Genomic DNA, 19,552 nt, shown 5'->3' on the forward strand with positions numbered 1-19,552 from the left:
TACGTTGACTATCACATCAGAAATAGGATATAATCTATGTATTTTACCTTGCTCCAAAGTGACTCTGACATCGGACTGCTACTAGAGCCCTCAAGGAGTATTATTCAACTAGAGGAAAAGAACACAATCGAAATGCTTTGAACGATAGGTTCAAGGTTGTCAAGGTACTAAATACAATTTGATATACAAGACAAGTCTGTCCAATCCATCGCGTTGCCTGTCTGCTGTGTACTGAGTGTGTTGACTAACTTAGCGTCACTGACTAACTAACTAAGTTAATTAGTCCAGTTAGTCATAGTTGAGGGTAGTGCTTACTCATCGGTGGGGATTAACTAACTGACCACGTACGTAGTTAATTTGCACCCAGGGCGGCGAGAGCGGGCTCTTCCCGAGGACGGAAGGATTGTGTTAGATTGATAAATGATTGTAGCCCGCTGTGCTTAACTAGTGTTGCAGGATATCTCAACTGTGATGACACTTACCCATCACCTATACCTATTACCGAGAGTTCCCGACTTGCCAGGATGCCTCAAGTTCAACAAACAGCTCCAACGTCAACCAGTGGCTCAAGAACCGAGTCACTAGCGGAGTCCAATGAGGGCCCTTCAACAACCCGTATATCAGCAACTCTGAGACTACGTGCAGAAAGTGCAGAAGACCGTTCCATATCCAATGAGCACGTTGAAATTCGGAATCCAGCTCGGCATATACAGTGGAGAGATGACGTTATCGACAACGAAGGAATGGGAAAGAAAAGCTCCAAAGGTGAGAAAGCATCCGTCCACTCTGAAGCTAAGCCAATGCCTTCCACAACACATCGCTCATCTGTCTCAAGTCTGCTGCATATACCATAAAGCTCGACCTGTCGGTGAAAGTAGCTCAGAATCAGAATCGTCTGATTCCAGTGAGTCCGATTCCGATTCCGATTACGGCGCTGATGATCAGACTCACCGTAACGGCGGGCGGCGGTCTCGTCACCACATGAGCTGTGACCACAACAGCCCTGGACATACATCATCAGAACGGACTTCCGATACCGAAAAGATAAGACGAAGAAAATTTAGCCCCAATGCCTACGAGAAGATGCCTAAGACAACAAGGGGTCGCTGAGCATGCTTGAAGCAAAGAATAGATTTCCGTGAAGAACTTGAAGCTCACCGTAATCAAACCCACACGCATGTGTTCGGAATGTTGCATCAAGCTTTATTCAAGCATAGTAACCCAGCCAATCCAGGTACAGCCGTGAAGATCGAATTCACGTCCATAAACCAATTGATCTATACGAGCCAGCGTGGCCTAGCTTCGAAAGTGGCGCGTTGCGATCCATGCGAAAGAGAGCCCCACTCATCCCTTATGACGTTGCTCATCTCAACACATACGCCATACTCTCATACGTTTTGTTTGAAGCCTCAAGACCTAGACTCATGATGGCGCGCAATGTCTCCCATTCCATAGCTTCTCAGGCAGTTATGACCTGACATGAACCCAGTCTAATTATTGATATTATGTACATAGTATTGCTTGGTTGGTAGGGCTGCGAAACATCTACAGCATCATACTCCTTCTCGCGGCGGCACGCAGGGATCGGCCAGCTTGCTTTGTCTCTGTTGAGACGGACTTAGTCGAAGAAATCTGAAATATTTCTGCTGAAGCGCGCCTGTCGTGATCCGGTTGCTCAAGTCTCTCGTTGACTTTGATAGGCGATACTTTGAAAAGACTCGGTGTGATATCTCGGGAATCCTGGACCGCCTCGTCTGGCTTGAGTGTGTCTTGTTCGGAGGCTTTTAGGCTCGATGAGCGCCGTTTCGATTGTCTAGTAGTAGCTGGCTGTGGCTTGTGTGCACGCGATATTGTCTTTGCCATACTGTCACAGGCGGCCTCTGTTAATCGCGTGCTGAGACCTTCGTCTGAACTATTCTTGATTGAGAGTGCAGCAGTGTATTGGCCTTCCGGCTCATGTTCTTGATACCCGAGATCGGTCAACGGATAATCAGAACGCTCACAACTCCCCTCGGCTGTCTCGCGAGTCGTTGCATGGTCGTATCTGCTTGCGAGAGAGACCTTGCGCTTCCTTTGTGACACCATCTTCAGACTCTTTGAGGGAGATGCCATAGCTGGATTTAAGACAGGTGACGGTGAATCAGTCCCTGTAGTACCGAAAACTTGCGACTTGACGGTGTCCGACTTGCGCCGCCGACACGCATCCCCATCTTCTCCCGTGCTCATAGGGATGTCAATTGTGCTAGAGGTTCTCCGTGTTCGATCTCCCACTGCCGCGACTAACTCGTTCGTCGGCCGGCGCATCTTATCGCGCAGATTAGGCTCTGCATAACTCACAATAGCCCTCTGGCGCCTTGTCGGTCGAGATGACCCAGTGGCACCACCTACTACTGCATCCCTCATATCCGCTCCCGACTTTGGCTGCTCAAGTCGATTAATTTGGGTCAGGGACCCCAGACTCACTGCCTCGTGTGCCATACCGACATTCCTGGCTTCTGCTTTGGAGGTATGGTGCGTCAGCGCTCGGCCGAGCGTTTCACCCTTGTTCTGCGTGTATGATGTGACCTCTACAAGGCCTGGCCCATTCCCCTTATCACCAATTGCTGCTATGACAGCATCTTCACGCGGGAAGTGTGCATCATCGAGCATGGAATCGAAAGCTTTTCTCGGCGAGGGAATGCTGACATTGGTGCTTTCTATACTTCGAATTAGATGTCGACCCGCACAATAAGGATTAAACATTGGCCTTACTTTGTTTCAGTATCCTCCGTCTTGCTTGCTTGACATTTTTATTGCTTTCTTCAAGTGGATGATTGTCTTCCTTAAATGGTGATCTGCCTGATGTTGGGTAAATTGGGTCGACTGCCCCGAGGGGTGAACGAGTTTGCCGATATTCAAAATCGTCGTCCTCATTCGGCGGACTCTCGAATCGATCTTCAATATCTGCCGAGAACTTTCGTTTTGCACCCAGGCTCGGCCCAGATATCGGGTTCTTTCGCACAGGAGCTGCCTCGTAAGCCGCAGGATTATTCTCTGAAATCGTCGCATCAAGTTCGCGTTCCTCTTTTACATGATCCTTTGTGAGTGGAAGGAGCACATCGGCATGGTTTGGATTCATACAACTCTCGAGCGACCTGTTGATTGTGGACTCCTCGTTTGGAGGAATGGAAAAATCTGTATCCATGGTGGCCAGCGCCCGAGTTGCCGGAGACTGGTGATCAATAGCATCACTGTCGAGCACACCTTGTATTTCGTGCGGCCTGTGAGCTGTAAGCATATATACTATGTAGAGACAACTGCATTGTATGCTTACTCCAGCGTCTTTCTTGGGAAATACTTGTCTTCGAGTATCACAGGAAGCTTTCCTTCCTCCTCACAAGCGAAATTCTGCTCCATTTCGGCGGTCTTGCGCTCCCAGTTAAGGGCTGACTGTGATGGCTGCGTCGGGCTCCTGATTTGCGCGGTATTTTGCTTTTTTCTGTAGTCGCGCGGTAGCTCACCCAGCTCAGTTACCAGATTGGTCAATTCCGTCAATTTAGCATCCAGTCTGGACTTGATGTCATAGACCCCGTCCTGGAGTATCTTAACAGCCTGGTATCTTTCTAGCTCCTGATTCAGTGTTATCGCTTGCTCTCGTAGAGAAACATTTTCGGCGAGTAAATGAGAAACCTCCGACTCGAGGCTACGGATGCGGAGGGACTGTATGGAATTGACCCGGGCGATTTCACGGTTCTGCCGCACAAACCGCCTCTTCACTAGTTATCCGTCAGGAGACTTGTCTTTGAGGGAGTTGCAATGTTGGAATCTGCTGTGTGGAACTTACAGCCTTCGATGGACTCCGTCGTTGTTGTTGTCGTTGATTCATTCAATCGAGCCATGCTTGTGTCCTAAACGCAGACAGCGGCAGTTGTATATCCTTCTCAAGCTGTCGCCAAGTTGATTAGCCCTTCACGCGGGTGGATGGAGAGATTTCCGCGATGGGGCCCTTGTCGCCTACAGTAGAATGAGTTGGGCAAGATCCCTCGGAGGATGGTAACAGATAAAACACGATGCGGTTTAGCTTGTTGACAATTGTCCTATTTTGTACTAGTGGTGGCGGCCCCGTCCCGTCCCTCAGATGGCACTTGGCCATCCATGTCCAGTCGACGGCACTGTTCTGGATCATTGCGTACTTATTTGCCTGACACCGCACCTCTGTGACAACAACTCCACATCGCTTGAGACCATACACATGAACTGAGCTTATATTCTCACTTTATCAACTGCAAGCTTTCCGCCCTCCTGTAGGGTAACCAGCGACAGCTCTCTTACTCCTGAATATCTGTTGCTTCAGCTGGCCGCGATGCTACCTTCGAGTACTTTCGCAGCAGCCTCCTTTCGTCCGCCGAATCACTCATCGGCCGTCGCTCAACAACAGTCATCGGCCTTGGCAGCGCGTATAGCTTCAAAGAAGGCCGAGCTAGAAAATCTGAGGCAACTGCGAGACATGAGCTGTGCACTGGCAGAACAGATGCAAGCCCTGGAAATCAAGATTGGAAGTCTTAGAGATGGAACTGAAGGTATGTTCCCAGGCCAGTACATTCGTCTAGCTGCTGCTGAATCTCTCCGCTCTCTATTGTTAGCCGTCGCCTGTGTTCTTGCGAACTGGGACAATGTGCTGAGAGCGATTAGTATGGCCTCGGGTGAGCATTTTGCCTACTCTCCTCGTGTCTCAGTTGTGGTGGATGCATTTTGCTAATATTGCCAACCATAGTGAATCCTGTTAGCCTTGGCTTCGCAAGCAAGAGCGATCCGAACAACCCACAATTACCCGCAACCCTCGTAAGAGTACCAGCTGAGTCTCAAGATGCATCAGGGGACCGGTGATAAACGATCATTGGTAGACATGGCATAAGCCAGCTTTCCATGATTATCAGATCAAGTATGGGCTGCCGTAATCCGGTAGAGAAGGCTCATATGATGAATACGACGAAAGGTGTCTCTGTTGAGCATGGCAGCTCCAGCTCAGGTGTTGCGTTCTGTGACCTCGCGGTCGTTGGGTATACTTGGGGCATGGAGCTATTGAAGCATGCGCTTTCCCACTTCGGGGCAGAGAGCTTAGGCAGTCCTAGCTGAGACTATTCTGAAATTTTCGCTCGGGGCCAAGCCCCGTATACTCTCGTCATGACGCATGGAAGAATGATGGCTTCGGGAGCCATGGGCTTTGTTCATGCTTGGTTCGGATCGTACCGTTCGCGGATTGACCTCCGAGATACTTGTCATGTTTTTTTGCCAATCGGGTACTCAAAAGGTTTGTGTGTCCGCAACAATAACAACGCAGTAGAAGCCAGAGCTTATGATTTTGTATTCTCGAGGTATCAGGTTTTCCGTCAACATTTGCCTGAAAACCTGACTAGATCTTGCCGAAGAGGCTCTTCCTACTCTATCGCCTTCAGTGTTCTAGCCAGTGGCAATCTGAGCAAACAAGACTTTTCTAACTGTTCAACTTGTGAAATAACCGGTGTCTCGTATGGCCCGCAGGCGTGTCACATGTTAAATTGCTGCTGCACCTCTTCCCGCGTCTACTTCCGAATCTGGTGAGGTCCGGAGGTCGGCGTTCATACCTAGCCTAGGCGAAGTTCACAGTGTCGATGTAGTTTGCTTACTACCACCCACTGGCCGCACGGGATCGAGTACGACCCCTTCTGTGCTGCTCAACTTGCCAGCTGCCAATATCATGTGCTGCCCTGTGCCCTACTTGCTGGATATGTATCTGATCGTTGTGGGTCAGCGGCAAATGTTGACAGTGTGATATGCGAATCCTGCGAGCTGGGTGATGGGGTATTCCACAGTGGTAAATTCCTTCGGTGCTTCTGGACTGGAGAAGCAGACCCAATTCATGCTCATTCCCGAGATGGAAGATCACCGGCATGGGAAAAAGAATCATGAATAAGCGCAGTATATATGACCAACCAGGGATTGGGTATATAACAAAGGGGTTGTGGTTTAGTGGTATAATATTCCCTTAGCATGGGAGAGGTCCGGGGTTCGATTCCCCGCAGCTCCAGCTTTTTGTTACCTCATCCAAAGGGATACTCCTATTTATAGTGTATCCGGGCCACGGATGATTCTTTCTCCAATACACCCGTCCAGCGACCTCACAAGCATGAGAGTAACATAACCGTAGAATATAGAAGTCCAGACATCAGGAAATAGTCGTCCAGTAATTCGCGAGCCATGCATGCCACCGCTATGAACACAGAGTCCATAGTCATTACGGAAGGATTCAAAGGGGGTACTGTACAGCAAGCAGGCTTTTTCATTGGCCGAATTAGACACTGCGTTACACAGCAGCCCAAGCCCTCCAACGCTGGGCGGAGCCATGGAAGGGATGATTGATGGTGACACCGGTGGTCTTTCCCATACGGCCGGCTTGGTAATGGAAATACATGTATCTTTGTCAAAACACTTCTTATATTAGGAGTCATTGGAGTCCTTCTGGGATGAAGGTATTGTTATTGATTAGGATTCTATATCAGTGGGTCTTGTTTTTTATCTTTCTATTGGAGTTTATATGGTCGATATTAATGCCAGATTCTTTCAGTATTTATTTTGAAGATAATAGCTAATGGTTATTTAGGCCGAGCTACACAAACATGTAACATGGGTGTATGCTACCTAGACATCTTCGGTACTGATAAACCAAAATAATCAGATTTGCTATAGAGGTGTATGTACAGTGGTAAAAATTGCATAGGCGTCTCTAGAACTTGGTAGTTAACTAGTTGCGCTGAGCAAATCGAAAAAATGGAGCTGCGGGGAATCGAACCCCGGACCTCTCCCATGCTAAGGGAATATTATACCACTAAACCACAGCCCCTTCTACAATCAATCTTTTCTTATTTGACAGTGTGTTGCAAGAAGTACTCAAAATGAGATACCCCCCCCCTTTCGCGGTACAAACAGGGGCTTTGACTTCCGCGAACAGCGTGGGCTTGGAGAGAAACGAGAAATCTAAGAAGTAGCCTCTACATTATCAACGCGCTTTCTCTACAGGCTTTATAGCCAACAGGCGGTCGAGGCAAGTGAGAAACCTGAGGCTCAAATCAATGGCATACCATGCTTTTCATTATACCTGGGCTCGATTTGCCTAGGACTGCACATGAATGCCTAAATATGCACACACGGGATAATGCAAGGTTCGTTTGAATGGGCAAGACAGCTGTCTTTTATTGGGCGCATGCTATAGAGCATTAGATGGCAATTAGAAATCTATGCTGGGTAATGTTTTTTTCCTGAGAAGACCCGAGTCGATCAAATGCCGGCAACCAGGCATGGTCTCGATCAACGAGCCAACGATGCTGCAAGTGCTGCCCTGTTTTTCGGCACAAATCTAACCCTGTACCTTTTGGGTATCGCCACAAGGCTAGTGGGGTCCGAGTTGCCTCTCACAGGATGCCAGTCGACATCATCAACCGGCTCGATTCTGAAGCTATTCAAGGTGCGCATGAAAACCAGATATAGCTCCCGATTCGCAAGGAGAGAGCCCGCACACATACGGTAGCCCATGCCATATGTGAAAATTGGGGCATCTGGTTGCTCCAACCACCGCTCGGGTCGAAAGTTCTCGGGGTCTTTCCAGACTTCGGGGTCTAATTGAAGTTCCATGAAATTAGCCTCTGCCACAATGCAAACTTAGTTATGCGCAGCCACTGACCCATGTTGCAAGCCCAGGAGTTCAAGAAGAAGACGGTGCCCTTTGGAATGACTGTTTTCTTATAAGTTATGTCCCGGATGGATGTTCGAGGAAGTGCAAGCCGGAGGACGGTGAAGTATCTGCATGCAAAAATGATAGTCAGGAGTGTGTATGTCGAGGCCAGGGATGTCCTGTAAATTACCTTAGGCATTCCCTCACAAGAGCAGCGACATAAGCGCATTTCTGATCGTCTCTCGAATCACAAAGCGGCATGTCCTGATCATACAGTTCCTGAATGGCTTTCGCGGCCTTGTCCTGGATATCCGGTCGTTGCGAAAGGAGGCAAAGACTCCATGCCACCAACGTGGTTATAGTATCGAGACCCCCTGATAGCATTGTTAAGCTGATTGAGATGAGCTCATCTGCATCGAGCTTTGCTTCCTTATCAAGGATGACATTCGCCTGTATACAAGAATTGTGTATACCTTTCCTCATTCGCTCATCCAGGTCCCGGTTCAATGCGTTGAGATACCTGTCTCGGCGATCTCTCATTTCCTTAGCCTTTCTAGAGTTCCCACTGAAAGGATTCAACCGCAGAAGAGGGATGTAGTCCTGTAAGTTACCCGTCGTGCTCCTTAACTTGCTGATTTCCTCCTCAACATGAGTGATTTCATTGAACAAGTCTTCCTCCTGGGATGCCACGCGCACTCCCCAGTTAAGGGTCAAGGATAGGCTCAGACTCAATCGTTGAATCATTGCCATGGGATCTACTGGTGTGTTCCCACTGTTTCCATAACGGTTGAGCTCTTCGATGAAGGCTTTGGATTCCACGTCCAAGTGAGAGACGTAGGATTCCACAGAAGGACGATTTAGCGCCGAGGCTGCACCTTTGCGGCGTCTTTTCAATGACTCGCTATAAGGAGAAGTGCCGATAGTTGTGCCTGCTGTATCCGAGACGATCTATACTAACAAGTTAAGCCTGTCCAGTGCAGGAGAGCTAACGAAAACCAGAGAGGGCTGGAGAAGGGGAAGCAGACGGACCCACCTTGTGAAAGGTATAGAACTCTGGTCTTGAGCTCAAGGCCTGTGCATTTTGTCCGAAAATAGTTTTCGCAGCCGCGGCTGAGTTTACAACAACCACGGGAATGTTTCCCAGCTGAATCTGATAGACCGGTCCATATGTTCTAGACCAGATGCGATATTGCTCTGCGGCGTTCTTCCGGATCTGAGCGAGGTTTCCGATAAGTGGTAAGCCACGGGGACCCTTGAGTCCAGGCACTCTTGCAGACGCTCGAGTGAGCTCGTTCAGGATGATAGGCATCGTGAGGATCAACACTGTCAGCGCCCGCAAAGGCGACTGGATAATGCTGTCCAGAAGAGATAATAGGGCTGCTGCAATAGCCATGACGACCAAATATTGATGTAATCAATCCTCACTGTCGGAATGGTTGAAGGGATGATGATTCGACTCAGCTGATGGATTTCGGATCTATTATAACATAGCTGCGCATTGATGGTATTCCACGTGATACTTCCTGCAGTCCCGTCCTCTTCTTCTGGCGAGGAATGTTTCCGTTGTACAGGCTTGCCTACAAAGAAACCAAGGCCAAATCCCTGTGCCAGAGGCTATGGAGGATTTACCCCAGACCGAGAAAAGCCGGGGTAGATCAGCCTAGGGAACTAACAATCGGGTGGCCCAGATTCCGCACTCGGAAATTTTCCGCCCATCCCCAGTGCACATCACTTTGATTTTGCGGGGTTGGGACTTTCTTGCAGTATCGGCAGCTGTCAGTCTGCCACAGACTTTGGCCAAGGCAGACGAGTGACACATAGCACGCGTAGTGGATGGAGGTAACGAGATGGGGAGGTGTAGTCTGCCCGGCTGATCGGCATACGATTCCGAATGAATGAGTGTTAATCCATGATATTATGAGTAGAACGACTCCCGATGTCCAAAACATGTGCATGATGAGCCAACATAATTGCATTCTTCAGATGGGAAAGCACCCCCTCCCCTAATCGATCATTGTCACAGATACAAGTCCACCTGACTGAGAATGCGAATACACATCTAGGCTGGCCGTAGCCGGACCTCAAGATTCGGAACCTTGCCGCGTGAGTTACAGAATGTCATTAATAGGTTTGTAACAAGACTTTCAGCCCGCACAGTAACTATAAACTTCTGGGCTACCGAGGGCTTTGCTCTTAGCGAAGCTTGTACCCCTGGTTGAATACTTATACGTAGAATATTCCTACGTACATCATCTCTGTGATAGGAAGGCTGCCGATTGGAGCATTTCCACATATCGGTTGGACCCGGTCGCCAGGTACAAAGCCGAATGCCTTACGGCCCAAGCCTCAGAGTCCTATTTGCGTTGCTTGCGGTGTCTTAATAATCTGAACGTGAAGATTTCGTCCTTCACGTTCGGCAGGTAGCGAGCTTATTGTTTACTGAAATCGGCTGTGCAGGAGGTCTAGGTGAGTAGGTAGGGCTGAAATACCTCCAAGTAACATTCCCGAGGTGACTAACCGAGTGGGTAGCAGGGGGTTCTCCGAAAAAGGTGAGTTGTTCTTAATGGTTGGCCGAATCTCATCTTCAAAAGACAGAGCAGCATTCAAGCAAGATTTAAGGAGGAGAGACTGACGTCAAAAGTTCAACACCAGCGACCCAGGAACCGACCGTTCACTTGAGAGTGGGGTATTACGCCATTCCGTTCTGTCTACCCTGGAGGCCCCAACAATACGGAGTACTGTACCTTTACCCACCTTCCAGGGTCTGGGTTGGACAAGTGGAGCAGAGAGACATCATCAACCAGAGTAGTATCAGACTAAACGCACCAAGAGTTTTTGAATCTTCCGACTGAGATTTGGGGTGCTCGGTTTTTCTTTTCTTTCTTTTTTCTTTTTTCTTTTCTTTCTTCTTTGTTCTTTCTTTTGTTCTTTCTTTTGTTCTTTTTTTGGTAGCTAGGACCAGAAAGCGGACGGCAGGGACACCGTAGCAATGGATAGATAGCGTATAACAAGCATGGTGGCGATCTGCTGCATGATAATTAGTAGCCATAACGATGATGGTCGGAGTACTATACTCAGGAAGTAGTTGGTCGGGGAAATAATACATCTTATAGTCCTGCCCGATGGGAAGAGCCTCGCTATAAATAAATCCCTATCGATAGGGGGCTTAGCAGTTAGACTACCTACTCATCAGACATACACACCTAGTACTAAACTTATTACTCCGTACGCATACATGTAAATTTATTGAGAGACTAGACAAATTAATCAATAATTCTCCATAGTCCTATTCGGCAATGCTTTGGACCGGGCTGGGCCCCTCCCGGAGAAGGGAGTCCTTCAGACTAATGTCTAAGGTATCTATCTATTGAGGGAAGCTTGGACGAGGGAAGGTGAAAGGGGGGGGTGGGGGAGGAAGAACGGATTGGGGAAAAGATTGGAGATGTTCCGAACTAGCGGGAAATCTTTGCTGGTCACATGCGGGCACGGTGTCCAGCTTCGACAGCCAAATCATCGCCCAGACTCATCCACTGCCGGAGCTGCCGAGGCATTGATTGGTGGGACAATGCTGATTGACGCCGCGACGCCGTCATCGTGACCCGCCCCCATTCTCCCTCCAATTCCCTTCCCGGATTCTGTCTGTCGCAAAAGAGGCAGAGCTCATGACGCACTGCTGCTACCAACCTACCTACTAACCTACTCCAGCTATTACTGCTTTCTGGTCGGAGAAAAAAAAAGGATTAGGTGGACAGACCGGAAGGTTAGCCGGCTATTGAGAGCTGATCATTCACACTGACACGGGTACACTTTCAAGTACGGAGTACCGTAGTGCGCCCTATCCTTCATTCCTCCCTCTCCAACATAATTGCTATAGTACTAAAGTGGACCAGTGGCCCGGCATTCGGATTGTTCTTAAACATTTTTCTGTATCATTCTCTTCCTCCTCTTCATCCTGTCTCTCCTCTTCCTTTTCTCCTCCTCTTCCCATCCCTCTCGTCTTCCTTTCCCTCCCCACCCAAACCCCTCCCATCTCCCCTTCCTCTCCTCCCAGATTCTCCCGTACCCTCCAGATACACAATTGACTCGCAATTTCCCGCCTCTTGAACCTCTTCCTTCACGAATCTTGCCCTCGAATTCTAGGTAAGTTATCATCAATTCAATGGCTTGGTTAGAATTACCAGCATGCTGCGTTTTCTCTCTCTCTCTCTCCTGAGTCTGACCGGCAAAGAGCCATTGGATAATATAGCATCTCTCTATATATATCTTATAATTAACAACAGCCATCCGCCCATTCTCCTCCCAATCAGCCGTTTAAATCCAGCACTGTCCTCGATAATAGAGCGTCAACGAGGACCTCTATAAAGTTCCAAGTGCCTAGTGTCTCATTTCACATACCATGGCCTCCCGTCATTCGCGTAAATTCCTGCGACCGCTGCTCTATACGTCACTCGCCACGGCTGCGGGTGCTGGAGTGCTCTACATTTCTTACCGCCCTCGCAATATCCCTGGTTCCGAGGCCCCTGCTGTCCCGCCCCCGGGTTATCACGAAGGCCGCCTGGTGCCGCCTAGTTTTCCCCGCATCAAATCTAGATTGGAGCAGATTGAGGATCTCAAGCGCTCTGCAAAGGGAGATGCATCAGAGGAATATGATCTGCTCGTCATTGGCGGTGGCGCCACTGGCTCGGGAATCGCTCTTGATGCTGCGACTCGAGGATTGAAGGTCGCCATCGTCGAACGCGATGATTTCAGCTCTGGAACCAGCAGTAAGAGTACAAAACTTGTACATGGTGGTGTGCGATACCTGGAAAAGGCAGTATGGGAATTGGATTATAACCAGTCAGTCGACCCAAACTACTTCCCTGCTTCCGATGAGAGATCTGACAGGTCCTTATTTTAGGTACGCGCTCGTGAGGGAAGCCTTGCGGGAGCGGAAGTACTTCCTGAACACTGCCCCTCATCTTTCCAGCTGGCTTCCGATCATGGTTCCGGTGCAGAAGTGGTGGCAAGCACCCTATTTCTGGGCAGGCACTAAATTTTACGACTTCCTGGCTGGCTCAGAAGGTATTGAGAGCTCCTACTTCCTGACCAAGAGTAAAGCCATCGATGCTTTCCCGATGCTTAGAAAGGATAACCTGATTGGCGCTATGGTCTACTACGGTATGTATCCTCCGTCACGAGGCTAGCAGCCGCTCCGCATCTTAGTATAAGCTCTAATGATTTACGTGGGTAGATGGTGCTCACAATGACTCGAGAATGAACGTTTCCCTTGCAATGACAGCTGCATTGTACGGCGCCACTGTTGTCAATCACATGCAGGTTACCGGCTTGACCAAAGACTCATCTGGCAAGTTAACCGGGGCCCGCCTCAAGGACGTAATCCAGGGCAGAAATGGCCAGAAGGAGGAAGAATTCACCATCAAAGCGAAGGGTATCATCAATGCGACCGGGCCCTTTACTGACTCAATCAGAAAGATGGACGAGCCTGATGTGAAGGAAATTGTGGCACCGAGCTCGGGTGTCCATGTCATTCTACCTGGTTACTATAGTCCGTCAGACATGGGGCTGATTGATCCTTCGACATCCGACGGCCGAGTTATCTTCTTCTTGCCTTGGCAGGGAAACACAATTGCTGGCACCACAGATCAACCCACTGAAATCACTACCCAGCCAGAGCCCTCCGAGAAAGACATCAACTGGATCCTCACGGAAGTTCGTCGGTACTTGGCCCCTGACATCAACGTTGAGCGAAGTGATGTGCTCGCCGCCTGGTCCGGCATCCGTCCTTTAGTACGCGATCCTAAGGTCAAGAGTTCCGAGGCTTTGGTTCGTAACCACCTCATCTCAGTCTCCCCATCTGGGTTGTTGACTTGCGCCGGTGGCAAATGGACCACCTATCGGCAAATGGCCGAAGAGGCAGTTGATGAGGCCGTCAACGTCTTTGGCCTGAAGCCCCGAGAAGTATCCAACGCTCCCGATATTAGCGGTGTTGGTGGAAGCGGGCTAGTCGCTGACGGCGCTGTTCTTGATGGCTCTTGTCAGACCCATCAGGTCCGTTTGATTGGTGCCCATGGCTACTCAAAGACCCTTTTCATAAACCTCATCCAACATTATGGGCTCGAGACGGATGTGGCGCAGCATTTAACACAATCATACGGTGATCGAGCTTGGCAGGTTGCGGCTTTGTCTTCGCCGACTAATGCTCGTTTCCCCGTTCGAGGCCAGCGCATCTCGACCCTCTATCCTTTCATCGATGGCGAGGTTCGCTATGCTGTTCGCCACGAGTACGCGCAAACTGCTGTTGATGTTCTCGCACGCCGAACCCGCCTAGCATTCCTCAATGCCGAAGCAGCGCTTGAAGCCCTTCCTAGTGTCATTGATCTGATGGGAGAAGAGTTGAACTGGGACAGTGGCCGGAAGGACGTGGAGTGGAAGGAGAGTGTCCGCTTCTTGTCCTCGATGGGCCTCCCCAAGACCTTCCTCAGTTTGAGTAGAGCGGACGTTGAAGCCGGCAAGGTCAAACAGGTCGATATTGCGCAACGAGCAGCGTTTGCTAGGACAGGTAAGTGGCCGAAAACACTGATAATGGCGAGACTGGGGGGCTAATGTGTTCTTTCTGTGCAGATCCACCAGCGGATGTGCTTGCCAACGACACCCGTTCATCTGACTCCAACAAACTGATCCAACCTGATTCCCCGGCCAACAAATAGAGCAGTCACGCGCCATAGAGCTATTTTGTATAAATCATTGGAAGTGTATACTTGGCACGTCATGTCATCTGGATATCCGACAATGTCGTCTAGATTGTCCCTTCTGGAAAAATTTCAAGCCCTGGGTTTGTGTGTTTAGACTTATCAGCATATGGAGGTGGGTTTTCCTTTATGGTGTAGATGGCATGTAGGTGTTGGACCTTCATCTAATGTGTAACGAATATTCCTTCTCTCTGCTCATGGCGAGGATGCAACAATGTGCAATGCCCGCGACGAAATGGAAGGGAGCAAGAAGACAATCAACTTCAGGACAGATCAATCGTCGCCTGTACGTCGTGCACTGGCATCATGTCGCCTGCACCTACAGCCTAGTGACGTCTGCTTACCCTTTGCCGATGAGCTTGTCCACTGCTTGAAGGGTGGAAAATCGGGCTGGCTTGCAGAAATGGTCTTTGAGGGCACAACGTGCTCTCTGGAAAGCCAATTGAATGCCGCAGGCCTGGCCTCTGTTGCTGTTACCTTATTCATGTTAACCGTAAGCCGTCGAAGCAGGGAGGGGCCTTGTGGTACCGAATTTATTCTTCCCCGCCTTCCGATGCGAAGATGTGGGCGGAGGAATGCACGCACCATGTTTATGGATTGTAGCCTCCATAATGACACCATGGGCACATACTGCAGTAATTTTGGTCTCGCTTGAGATGAAACATAAGGGACATCCGTGCATCACTCGTATGTATTCCGCGATTTGTGCATATAGGTTCCCCATACGGAACAGTGATCTGGAGAATGATACGATCGAGCCTAAAGTATAACAGACTTCTCAGATAATCAGTCCTTCGTGTCCCCTGCCTGTGACCAAGAATATATTGAAATATGTAGAACATAACTCTGGTTTATATGACACCAAGTATGCAGCGTAATAAAGTACAGCAAGAGCGGTACCAGCCATAATTAGAAAATACATCGATTGTCCTGAGATAATCGGGAAAGGGAAAGGGGAAGAAGAGAACATGATTATTATGTCAAAACAGGTGCATAAAAATGTATAAATCGATGTCATGTTTCAAGGTGTGCGCAGCACACTATAAAAAAGGGAACCCCACAACCCGCGGGGCCGCGCAACAAGGGAGAAGTAAGACCCGAAGATTTCTAATCGATGATCGAGAACACGGAGCGATGGATTTCGAGCGCCCGGAGGTGAGAAAGAGCATATCCGAGCACCCGAAACAAGTCTCCGCGACCAAGGTCATACATGCAGGTAGAGAAGGAGGCGCTCGGTTTGGGTGCAAGCCAGACCAGCTATACCCGAGAACCGGCTTGCCCGCACTCATGTTGGTTGGAGACTCCGCTCAATAAATGTGAGTGAATGTCGGGTAACGCGAACTCGGCGTCCGCCGGGGTGGCTTCGAGAAGTCACCATCCGTCCCCTCGCTTCGTTTTCATGTTCGCTCGAGGGTCAAGGGACAATGACACCGGATAGAGGGCTCTCCCGTAAGCCATTTGGCTGGTTTCCCATCGAGTTCTTTTTCTTCAAATTTCCTTCCCTGACCACTGGAGTTTCATTGCCGGAGGGCTGTGGGTGAAGTAACAACCCTCGAAGTCCTATTCGGATGTTCGAGACCTGGGCTTGTTTGAGGTCCTCTTGTCCAAAAGCGTCCGATTCTGAATGTATCGATCATGCCACCCTTAATTGGGCGGGGAGAATCGATTGCGATGCATCCTCGGTAAGAATACGGTTGCAGCCGGTAAGAGACCAAAGTCAAAAGAGAACACAATGCGCAACACATTTATGTCTTGCTTTCTGCCGCGTTTGGGTCGCCCTTATAATGATCCCAGAACCGTGCGACGGTCCGTTGTGCGACGTTGTTGCCCTTGTACCGATATATGAAGTAGTTGAATAGGGCAAACTCGTCGCGATCGAGTACATAATCCTTCTGCGTGTTTATCTTGTCCCATAAGCTTGCAATGGCTGCCTCCAGGGTATCATTCGTTGCCTTATCGGTATGACCGTCCCGGCCACGCTCCAGGGCCTGCCGCACCTCAGAAGACGACGCTGAAACCGCCATTGGCAACTGAGGAGAGAAATGCTCCTATTTCAAGACAGTTGTTCGGCTCGAAAACACTGGGAGAAGGGAGAATAAAGATAGCGAAAGTGGATGTGAGTGGTGCAGGCTCGGAGCATGAGCGGCGCGCAAATTGAATTTGGAGGGAGACAGGGAATAGAAATAAGTTCTTGGGCCCTTGAACGACAGAGAAGGGAAAATTTTTTTCTGGACGGACACGACTGTCTTTGGCAAGCTCCGACCCTCTCAATTTAACAAAGCAGGTGGAGCAGGGGGGTGTGGGAGGGGGGAGGGGGGGGGGGGGGGGGGGGGGGGGGGGGGGGGGGGGGGGGGTGTTGGAGGGGGTAGAGAGGAGAAGGGGGGAAATTGGCTTGTCCAAACGGTGGGCAATCGTGGATCGAATCTCTTACAAGGCCATAATGGTGGTGGTAAGTAGTGTATTTTAGCAGTACTCGACAATCTGAATGTAGTAGCCGTAGTAGGTAGGGTAAATAGAAAAGAAATAATCAGGATAGTTGAAATTACATTGTGATTAACCCAAAGACTATTATTTATTCCGTAGGTATCAATCGACTGACTTTCGACCGGAAAACTGTATACTACATACACACAGGCTTCTTCCGATAAAGATACGGGCATGCATAGGAATAAGTACTCCTAATAATAGGATCCATCGAGGTACTTCCTTGTACTTAGTTGGCAACCGTTCAGTGGCCCTCCATTCTCTTGCCTCCCGGCTGGTTTACCCTCTTTCTTTTTATAATGTATGAGGGCAAGCATTGTTCATGATCCTTTGTCTGCTGCACCTAGTCTAGACTGCATATCGGCTGTATGATGATGATGGGGTTAGAGCATTCGGAGATTACAGATGGAGAAGCAGTGGGGGTTTCTCTCCCTCCCTGGTCTATCTTTTGATTAGAGTTCCTTGACCGTTGCAAAAGAGGCGTTGGAACCACTTTGTGCTTTACTTTACTGCTAGCCGTTGACGATGCTAACTAACCAACTAACTACTACGTACTGGATGGATGCACTGCATCACAGGCATTTATTCTGCCTTAACCCTTTCGGGCCCTGAATCAGGTTCTTAGAATTTTCATCACCCATGTTAAAACTGGAAGGGTGGAAAAAAAAGCTAGTCCTTGTCTTGCCTTTCTGTCTTTCTTTCTTTCTTTCCCCTTCTTTCTTTCTGTTTTTCTTTTTCTTGTACTTTTAATTTTTTTTTCCCCTTTTGTTGTCTGGCCATGTGGCAGGTGGGGTTTCGTACGGGCTCACCCGCTGTAGCAGCATCGAGACCTAACCCTTGGCGTAACGGTTTTCTCCCCTTGGGTTTATTCTCGAGTTGGGAAAGGCGTCCGGTCAGATGTGGAACTCGACGGTACAGTGGATAGGGTTGCGAACTTTGTGAACCTGGCCGAAACAAGCCGCGTAGATGGTTGTGGTCGGGTTATCTAGTTGGTTCATACTCTGTAGTGGTTACGTTACGGTCTCACGAGTCACGATTCATCAACACCACCACCACCGATCGGTGGACGTCCGGTAACTACGGGTAATCCGCCTAGGCACAGCCGGCGCTTGCACAAAATGAGTAACTCCAGGTGGTTCCGCCCACGGTTGTTAACCTGGTTTGTTCTTACAAACTTCTTGCTAATTTCTCTGGCCGGTGGATTCGGCCGGAAAAAGGTGACCTGATCAGGGCAATCAATAAAGTAAACTAAATCAAAAGAAGAAACTACTCAAGTAGAAAAGATAGCTATTTTCAATGCCCGAAGCACCCGGGTTGGTCCATCAGGAAACCGAGGAAAACTTTATCGGAGGACGAACTAACTACGTAACTAACGTTGTCAACACAGAGGGTTGAACAACCTGATGATGAACCGGGAGAGGGAGGGGAAGAAGAGCGAGTCCCTTCATCATTCACCATGCTGCTTGCTTCTAGTACTTCACTTTATTGGCATACTCTCAATCGTTTGTGAACTACCACAATATGTACTCCGTACACGACTTAGGTGTGGTATTTGGATCATGAAACGGTCCTTTTTAGAGCCTCTCACAAAGCGAGTTGATTTTCGATATGCGCTCGGGATAATTCGAGGAATAGCCCGCCCAGTGAAGGGAGACTGCTCCCGGGCGGCTCGGAGCTTCTAGGGTCGATGAGTATTGAGTGCTCGTACTAGTGAGTAGATTCTTTGCCTTCTGAATCAGGACTGTATAGTGTAAATTACAACTCGCCCACAGACCCGCCCGGTCCGGTGCATGAAAATAAGTGGGGATCGAGCAGTTTCCTGCGAGGCAATTTGGTTGGCGGCAGGCGGGTGTTCTGGTGAAAATGACTCGCATTGCCATCGCATCCATGCCGCAATGGCGATTGGCGACCAATCACCCTTACATGGCTGGCAAGCAAAGCTGTATCGAGCGCATCGATAATGCTGCCGGTAGTCAAGCAGCAGCCGCAGCCGCAGCAGCACCTTAACTACAGTAGTCAAGTCTCATCTTTTGAACATAGTAGCTGCTTTCCAAGAAGGGAATTGGGCAGGACTGACTGACTTTCCCCTATTCATGTTTGTTTCATCTCGCTAAAATGAAAAAGGTAGGCACCGACGGTCAGTTGTGGGCGGGCAAAGTTTAATCTGCGCCGACAGACAACAAACAAACCTGCAAGTACTCGTGGATGTAATCGGCAGCAACCTAGTAGTACTAAACTAAGTACCTAGTCTGTACTTACAAACGTAAGTACGTAAGTATGCATGTACTGTAAAGTATATAGTGGCCACTCTGACCAGGGGTCTTCCTGCATTCCAACTTCCAAGCGACCGTCGTACCGGCCGATTACGGGCCTCAAAACTCTGGCAGTTTGCTGTCGGTATGGTTCATGGCTGATGGCTTCAACGGTCTTGCATAGTTAGCTCGGGAAAGGGTGCACGACATGATATTGATGCTGGCTAAACAAACGAAGTAAGGTAGACATTCTAGTGACAGCCCTTAGGCCTACTTGACGCGCTTCTTACCTTCGTTCTAGGTCGCTGATTGATTGATTTACCCATGTCTTCTGCAGCTGAGGCCGTTTGCCCTGTTGTGAATTGTATCACTTAATTCCA

At 49.2% G+C, this 19,552-nt stretch overlaps 7 protein-coding genes and 2 non-coding genes across 9 annotated transcripts; 4 read left to right on the forward strand and 5 right to left on the reverse strand.

Annotated features, from left to right (window-relative positions):
• Positions 1-524: 524 nt before the first annotated feature.
• On the forward strand, positions 525-1,110 carry BO95DRAFT_363412 (PPP1R11/YPI1 family protein; the record flags this gene model as incomplete). Its single annotated transcript, XM_025582613.1, has 2 exons — positions 525-765; positions 836-1,110. 2 exons carry the CDS (start codon positions 525-527, stop codon positions 1,108-1,110), a joined length of 516 nt encoding a protein of 171 aa, XP_025442051.1.
• Positions 1,111-1,545: 435 nt separating this feature from the next.
• On the reverse strand, positions 1,546-3,878 carry BO95DRAFT_431978 (shugoshin family protein; the record flags this gene model as incomplete). The annotated part of the gene is made up of 4 exons (XM_025585034.1): positions 1,546-2,696; positions 2,752-3,260; positions 3,314-3,755; positions 3,824-3,878. The coding sequence occupies 4 exons, from the start codon at positions 3,876-3,878 to the stop codon at positions 1,546-1,548; spliced, it is 2,157 nt and encodes a 718-aa protein (XP_025442052.1).
• A 322-nt stretch (positions 3,879-4,200) lies between these two features.
• BO95DRAFT_134289 (DASH complex subunit DAD2) lies at positions 4,201-5,015 on the forward strand. The gene is made up of 4 exons (XM_025580540.1): positions 4,201-4,264; positions 4,334-4,559; positions 4,623-4,682; positions 4,754-5,015. Exons 2-4 carry the CDS (start codon positions 4,343-4,345, stop codon positions 4,864-4,866), a joined length of 390 nt encoding a protein of 129 aa, XP_025442053.1. The 5' UTR covers positions 4,201-4,264; positions 4,334-4,342; the 3' UTR covers positions 4,867-5,015.
• Positions 5,016-5,974: 959 nt separating this feature from the next.
• Positions 5,975-6,046, forward strand: BO95DRAFT_t153. Its single transcript has one exon. It is a non-coding gene; the product is annotated as a tRNA-Ala (tRNA).
• A 741-nt stretch (positions 6,047-6,787) lies between these two features.
• BO95DRAFT_t154 lies at positions 6,788-6,859 on the reverse strand. The gene has a single exon. It is a non-coding gene; the product is annotated as a tRNA-Ala (tRNA).
• Positions 6,860-7,215: 356 nt separating this feature from the next.
• BO95DRAFT_442911 (putative cytochrome P450 phenylacetate hydroxylase) lies at positions 7,216-9,197 on the reverse strand. The gene is made up of 4 exons (XM_025586554.1): positions 8,721-9,197; positions 7,878-8,635; positions 7,697-7,815; positions 7,216-7,631 (listed from the first exon to the last, which is right to left on the reverse strand). Exons 1-4 carry the CDS (start codon positions 9,078-9,080, stop codon positions 7,324-7,326), a joined length of 1,545 nt encoding a protein of 514 aa, XP_025442054.1. The 5' UTR covers positions 9,081-9,197; the 3' UTR covers positions 7,216-7,323.
• Positions 9,198-10,208: 1,011 nt separating this feature from the next.
• Positions 10,209-10,779, reverse strand: BO95DRAFT_442913 (uncharacterized protein). Its single transcript, XM_025586555.1, has one exon. It carries the CDS (start codon positions 10,734-10,736, stop codon positions 10,434-10,436), a length of 303 nt encoding a protein of 100 aa, XP_025442055.1. The 5' UTR covers positions 10,737-10,779; the 3' UTR covers positions 10,209-10,433.
• A 924-nt stretch (positions 10,780-11,703) lies between these two features.
• BO95DRAFT_442915 (glycerol-3-phosphate dehydrogenase GUT2) lies at positions 11,704-14,704 on the forward strand. Its single transcript, XM_025586556.1, has 4 exons — positions 11,704-12,523; positions 12,585-12,844; positions 12,918-14,246; positions 14,309-14,704. Exons 1-4 carry the CDS (start codon positions 12,084-12,086, stop codon positions 14,392-14,394), a joined length of 2,115 nt encoding a protein of 704 aa, XP_025442056.1. The 5' UTR covers positions 11,704-12,083; the 3' UTR covers positions 14,395-14,704.
• A 1,477-nt stretch (positions 14,705-16,181) lies between these two features.
• On the reverse strand, positions 16,182-17,918 carry BO95DRAFT_463816 (uncharacterized protein; the record flags this gene model as incomplete). The annotated part of the gene is made up of 2 exons (XM_025589012.1): positions 16,182-16,484; positions 17,856-17,918. The coding sequence occupies 2 exons, from the start codon at positions 17,916-17,918 to the stop codon at positions 16,182-16,184; spliced, it is 366 nt and encodes a 121-aa protein (XP_025442057.1).
• Between the last annotated feature and the right edge of the window lie 1,634 nt (positions 17,919-19,552).

The sequence above is a fragment of the Aspergillus brunneoviolaceus genome (genome assembly GCF_003184695.1).
Source record: "Aspergillus brunneoviolaceus CBS 621.78 unplaced genomic scaffold BO95scaffold_35, whole genome shotgun sequence".
NCBI lineage: Eukaryota > Fungi > Ascomycota > Eurotiomycetes > Eurotiales > Aspergillaceae > Aspergillus > Aspergillus brunneoviolaceus.